Genomic DNA, 7,087 nt, shown 5'->3' with positions numbered 1-7,087 from the left:
ATTTATCAAAAAAGTAGTAAATTATCTACTACTTTTTACAAAAACTAGTATATTTGCTAAAATTTTTATTGGAATATGTTTACCAGACTTTACAGACTTCTAATCTCTACAACTTGTTTCATTTTAAGCAATTTCAAAAATAGTAGTAGAAATACTACTTTTTAAAAAGTATTAAATTTGCAAGTTTTAAGTATAGGGTGTTATTGTTTATTAAGTATAGTTTAAGAAAAAATATTTTTTATATAATTTTATCAAAAAAGTAGTAAATTATCTACTACTTTTTTACAAAAAGTAGTAAATTTGACGAAATTTTTATTGTAGTATGTTTACTAGACTTTACATAATTCTAATCTCGACAACTTTTTTCATTTTAAGCAATTTCAAAAATAGTAGTAGAAATACTACTTTTTTAAAAAGTATTAAATTTGTAAGTTTTAAGTGTGGAATATTATTGCTTATCAAATTTACTTTAAGAAAAAATATATTTTTTATGAAAATTTAGCAAAAAAGTAGTAAATTATCTACTACTTTTTAACAAAATGTATTAGATTTGCTAATTTTTCTCGTTAAATAAAGTAAATTTGCTTAGAAAGTGTAAAATGTTAAAACATTTTAAACTTTAACTTATATTAAAATAGTAGTAGAAATACTACTTTTTAAATATAGATTTTTGAGAAGGTTTTTTTTTAGAATTCTGCTCACCTTGTTGTGGTTGTGTATAGTTGGCAAATAGAGCTGAACAATTTTCGTAACTATTAATTGCTATACTAGGATATGTTATGCTTGGTGTTATTGTTCCATTTGTTGTTGTTGCTGCTGCTTGTGTTATTGTTGTTTCTAGAGCACTTGCTGTTTGTTGTGGTATTAGAGGGCATTGCAGTTGTTGTGGTGGCATTTAGAAACTCATTTAAGTGGGTCATTGTTGTTACTATCACGTTGCTGTTATGTTGTTCTTGTTGTTTAAAATTATTACTGTTGTCCATAGGTGTTGTTGCTGTCGTTGATGTAGTTGTTGTTACATCTGCAGTTATGTGGGTTAAATTACTATTGTTGTAGGTGGAATTTTGTAAAATTTCAGAGGTCATTTTTGTTGCTATTCTTGACAGTGCCGAAGAGGCTGTAGCTAAAGGTTTTTCATTTATGGACAATGGTGTCAAATTTACACTAGGATCATCATAGCCAACTGCCTCATTTGATTTGCTAACATTGACATCATTATCAGCTGCTGCAGCAGTTTTATTTTGAAAATACATATACAATACTTTGCTAACATTGGAACGTATCGATGTTATTGTGGCTGATAAATTGTTGGCGGCTGTTGTTTCATATTCAGTTTTGCTGCCATAAGCATTTTCATCATAGACATTGTCATCATTATCATCATCACCACTGCCTATAACATCATTATGTTGCGTATTATCATTATCGTTATTGCTGATGTTGTTGCCTGTTTGGGCATTTCTTTTTAAGAGAAATTTCACTGTTGCCGAGGCTGTTGCTCGTAAAATTTTGTCCAGATTTAAATCATCATCGTTCATTTGTTGTTTTGCTGCTGCGGCTGTTGTTGCGATTGAATTCTCGTTAATACCATTGAGGGTGTCTGTTGAAAATGCCATTGTCATGTTGTTGTTATTGTTGTTTGTAACATTTGGATAAATTAAAATGCGAGTTGTGTTTTATTGTTTATTTTTGGTGGGAGGGGGAAGTTGTGGGGAAGAGTTAAAATTAATCCTCTTAGATTTTCAGCATAAAAATAGGTTACGGCTGAAATAGAAAAAATGGAAGTAATTAATTTTAAATAAGTTGTTATAAAATTAAAATAGTAGTAAATAAAAAATTTATATTTTTTAAAAATAGTAATAGAAATATACTACTATTTCAACAAGTTACATTTTTTTACTTTTTTAACAAATATTAATCTTAATAAAATTCTAATTGTAATAGGCAATATTTCTTTACAAAATTGTTGCAAAAAGTAGTAAAAATCTACTACTATTCTACAAAAAGTGGTAATTTGTGAAAAAATTTTATTGCAATATATTTTTATTTATTTGCTGTGTTCAAAAACACCATTTTTGTATTTTTTAAAATAGTAGTAGAAATACTACTTTTTTCAAAAGTTGTAAATTCCAAACATTTTCTTAAAGAATATTAATATTAATAAAATTCTATTTGTAATAGACAATCTTTCTTTATAAAATGTTGCAAAAAGTAGTAAAAATCTACTCCTATTTTACAAAAAATAGTAATATGTGAAAAATGTTTGTTGCAATATATTTTTATTTATTCCCTTATTAAAAAATATAAATTTTTTCTACTTTTAAAAATAGTAGTAGAAATAATACTTTTTTCAAAAGCTGTTAATTCCATACTTTTTCTTAAAGAATATTAATCTTAATAAAATTCTAGTTATAAAAGAAATATTTTTTATTAGAAATTTGCAAAAAGTAGTAAAAAATCTACTACTATTTAACAAAAAGTTTCAATAAGTGAAAAATGTTTGTTGTAATATATTTCTATTTATATCCTGTATTCAAAAATATATATTTTTTTCATTTTTAAAAATAGTAGTAGAAATACTACTTTTTTCAAAAGTTGTAAATTCCATACTTTTTCTTATGGAATATTAATCTTAATGAAATTCTAGTTGTAAAGGAAATATTCTTTATTAGAAATTTGCAAAAAAGTAGTAAAAATCTACTACTATTCTACAAAAAGTATTAATAAATGAAAAATATTTATTTCAATATGTTTGTATTTATTTCCTGTTAACAAAACTATAATTTTTTTCATTTTTAAAAATAGTAGTAGAAATACTACTTTTTTCAAAAGTTGAGAATTTAGTACATTTTCTTTATGAATTTGTTAAAGTGCGTAATGTTTTATATTTTCCCTAAAATTTTAAAAGTTTTATTAAGCTTTTCTAAGTAATTGAACGCTTTTAAACCAGTTTTATTTTATTTTAATTTGAATATATTTAAACAAAAAAACAAAACACCATTTTGCGTCAAACTGAATAAAAGAACAAATTTTGTAAAAAAAAATTTACATCTACCAACAAAAAAATGGCGCTGTGATATTGAAATCTCTGATAAGCTCAATGAAAATATATGAATAAACTAAAAATTCAACAACCACAAAATGTGTGAAGTAGAAAATAAAATGAAAATCTGCATTTAATAATTTTCGCTGGAAGCAGCAAGAAGACATACAAAAAATAGGAACTAGCTTTTTAATAGTGCCTAAAGTTAGGCTATGTTCTGTTGTAAATCAAAAATAAACAAAATCAAATCACACAATTCCTCTCATGGAAAAAGCCCTTCAGCAACAAACAAACACAAAAAAAAACTGAAAAAAATAGATTCATGCAATAAAATTGTCGAGTGATTGTATGTCAGTGCTAGTATGTGCGTGTTTATTTCTTATTTCGTTCAGTTTGCACCCACTTAAAACGCCAAAAGCTTTAGTAGTTTATTTTTATTATTTTTTTCGCCAACTGCAAAAATAGTTACAGCAACAACAATGACTGTCAGCAGGCATGGGAAATTAAAAATTTGAAATAGTACACATGGACTAGACTATAGACTAGACTATAGATTAGACTATAGACTAGACTATAAACTAGACTATAGATTAGACCTATAGACTAGACTATAGATTAGACTACAGACTAGACTATAGACTAGACTATAGACTAGACTATAGACTAGACTATAGACTAGACTATGGACTAGACTATAGACTAGACTATATGACTAGACTATAGACTAGACTATAGACTAGACTATAGACCTAGACTATAGACTAGACTATAGACTAGACTATAGACTAGACTATAGACTAGACTATAGACTAGACTATAGACTAGACTATAGACTAGACTATAGACTAGACTATAGACTAGACTAGACTAGACTATAGACTAGACTAGACTATAGACTAGACTAGACTATAGACTAGACTAGACTAGACTATAGACTAGACTATAGACTAGACTATAGACTAGACTATAGACTAGACTAAGACTAGACTAGACTATAGACTAGACTATAGACTAGACTATAGACTAGACTATAGACTAGACTATAGACTAGACTATAGACTAGACTATAGACTAGACTATAGACTAGACTATAGACTAGACTATAGACTAGACTATAGACTAGACTATAGACTAGACTATAGACTAGACTATGAGACTAGACTATAGACTAGACTATAGACTAGACTATAGACTAGACTATAGGACTAGACTATAGACTAGACTATAGACTAGACTATAGACTAGACTATAGACTAGACTATAGACTAGACTATAGGACTAGACTATAGACTAGACTATAGACTAGACTATAGACTAGACTATAGACTAGACTATAGACTAGACTATAGACTAGACTATAGACTAGACTACTATAGACTAGACTATAGACTAGACTATAGACTAGACTATAGACTAGACTATAGACTAGACTATAGACTAGACTATAGACTAGACTGTAGACTAGACTGTAGACTAGATTATAGACTAGACTATATACTAGACTATAGACTAGACTATAGACTAGACTATAGACTAGACTATAGACTAGACTACAGACTAGACTATAGACTAGACTATAGACTAGACTATAGACTAGACTATAGACTAGACTATAGACTAGACTGTAGACTAGACTATAGACTAGACTGTAGACTAGACTATAGACTAGACTATAGACGAGACTATAGACTAGACTATAGACTAGACTATAGAAAAGACTATAGACTAGACTATAGACTAGACTATAGACTAGACTATAGACTAGACTATAGACTAGACTATAGACTAGACTATAGACTAGACTATAGACTAGACTATAGACCAGACTATAGACTAGACTATAGACTATACTATAGACTATAGACTAGACTATAGACTAGACTATAGACTAGACTATAGACTAGACTATAGACTAGACTATAGACTAGACTATAGACTAGACTATAGACTACACTATAGACTGGACTATAGACTAGACTATAGACTAGACTATAGACTAGACTATAGACTAGACTATAGACTAGACTATAGACTAGACTATAGACTAGACTATAGACTAGACTATAGACTAGACTATAGACTAGACTATAGACTAGACTATAGACTAGACTATAGACTAGACTATAGACTAGACTATAGACTAGACTATAGACTAGACTATAGACTAGACTATAGACTAGACTATAGACTAGACTATAGACTAGACTATAGACTAGACTATAGACTAGACTATAGACTAGACTATAGACTAGACTATAGACTAGACTATAGACTAGACTATAGACTAGACTATAGACTAGACTATAGACTAGACTATAGACTAGACTATAGACTAGACTAATAGACTAGACTATAGACTAGACTATAGACTAGACTATAGACTAGACTATAGACTAGACTATAGACTAGACTATAGGACTAGACTATAGACTAGACTATAGACTAGACTATAGACTAGACTATAGATTAGACTATAGATTATACTATATACTAGACTATAGACTAGACTATAGAATAGACTCTAGACTAGACTATAGACTAGACTATAGACTAGACTAGACGATAGACTAGACTATAGACTTGACTATAGACTTAGACTATAGACTAGACTATAGACTAGACTATAGACTAGACTATAGACTAGACTATAGACTAGACTATAGACTAGACTATAGACAAGACTATAGACTAGACTATAGACTAGACTATAGACTAGACTATAGACTAGACTAGACTATAGACTAGACTATAGACTAGACTATAGACTAGACTATAGACTAGACTTTAGACTAGACTATAGACTAGACTATAGACTAGACTATAGACTAGATTATAGACTAGACTATAGACTAGACTATAGACTAGACTATAGACTAGACTATAAATTAGACTATAGACTAGACTATAGAGTAGACTATAGACTAGACTATAGACTAGACTATAGACTAGATTATAGACTAGACTATAGACTAGACTATAGACTAGAATATAGACTAGACTATTGACTAGACTATAGACTAGACTATAGACTAGACTATAGACTAGACTATAGACTAGGCTATAGACTAGACTCTAGACTAGACTATAGACTAGACTAGACTAGACTATAGACTAGACTATAGACTAGACTCTAGACTAGACTATAGACTAGACTATATAGACTAGACTATAGACTAGACTATAGACTAGACTATAGACTAGACTATAGACTAGACTATAGACTAGACTATAGACTAGACTATAGACTAGACTATAGACTAGACTATAGACTAGACTATAGACTAGACTATAGACTAGACTATAGACTAGACTATAGACTAGACTATAGACTAGACTATAGACTAGACTATAGACTAGACTATAGACTAGACTACTAGACTAGACTATAGACCTAGACTATAGGACTAGACGATAGACTAGACTATAGACTAGACCTATAGACTAGACTATAGACTAGACTATAGGACTAGACTATAGACTAGACTATAGACCTAGACTATAGACTAGACTATAGACTAGACTATAGACTAGACTTAAGACTAGACTATAGACTAGACTATAACGAGACTATAGACTAGACTATAGACCTGAGACTATAGACTAGACTATAGACTAGACTATAGACTAGACTATAGACTAGACTATAGACTAGACTATAGACTAGACTATAAACTAGACTAGACTAGACTATAGACTAGACTATAAACTAAACTTAGACTAGACTATAGACTAGACTATAGACTAGACTATAGACTAGGCTATAGACTAGACTATAGACTAGACTATAGAATTTTCCATACCTGATAGTCAGTATAAGTTAAGCGACCTGATTTTTATATATCGATTTTATTTCGGAAGCAGTAAAAAAAAAGGATGAAAGAAATAAAAGCACACAACAACACATGAGACAATCGGATAAAATATCGATAAATAAAGTAGAAAAAATGTTAAACGCTTTTAAAACCCTCTCAAAGAAATTGAAATAAAAGTACCATTTGGCAGGAATACTAAATTATATAAAATATCTAGATTATATTATATAAA

The 7,087-nt window shown here is 29.1% G+C and overlaps 1 protein-coding gene across 1 annotated transcript in view; it reads right to left on the bottom strand.

The window, feature by feature from the left end:
• Positions 1-712: 712 nt before the first annotated feature.
• LOC119603617 (uncharacterized protein DDB_G0287625-like) overlaps positions 713-7,087 on the bottom strand; it is a 41,899-nt gene continuing 35,524 nt past the window's right edge. Inside the window, exon 2 of the mRNA XM_037955716.1 lies at positions 713-1,764. Coding sequence (XP_037811644.1) covers positions 768-1,622 — 855 coding nt within the window. The 5' untranslated portion in view covers positions 1,623-1,764 and the 3' untranslated portion in view covers positions 713-767. The remainder of the gene's footprint in view (positions 1,765-7,087) is intronic.

Source organism: Lucilia sericata, unplaced genomic scaffold (genome assembly GCF_015586225.1).
Source record: "Lucilia sericata isolate MDLA Ls3-8-SP2 unplaced genomic scaffold, ASM1558622v1 Contig000317F_arrow, whole genome shotgun sequence".
In the NCBI taxonomy this organism is placed as follows: Eukaryota; Metazoa; Arthropoda; class Insecta; order Diptera; family Calliphoridae; genus Lucilia; species Lucilia sericata.
The sequence above is the reverse complement of the archived record's forward strand: the minus strand, read 5'-3'. Positions and strand labels throughout refer to the sequence as shown.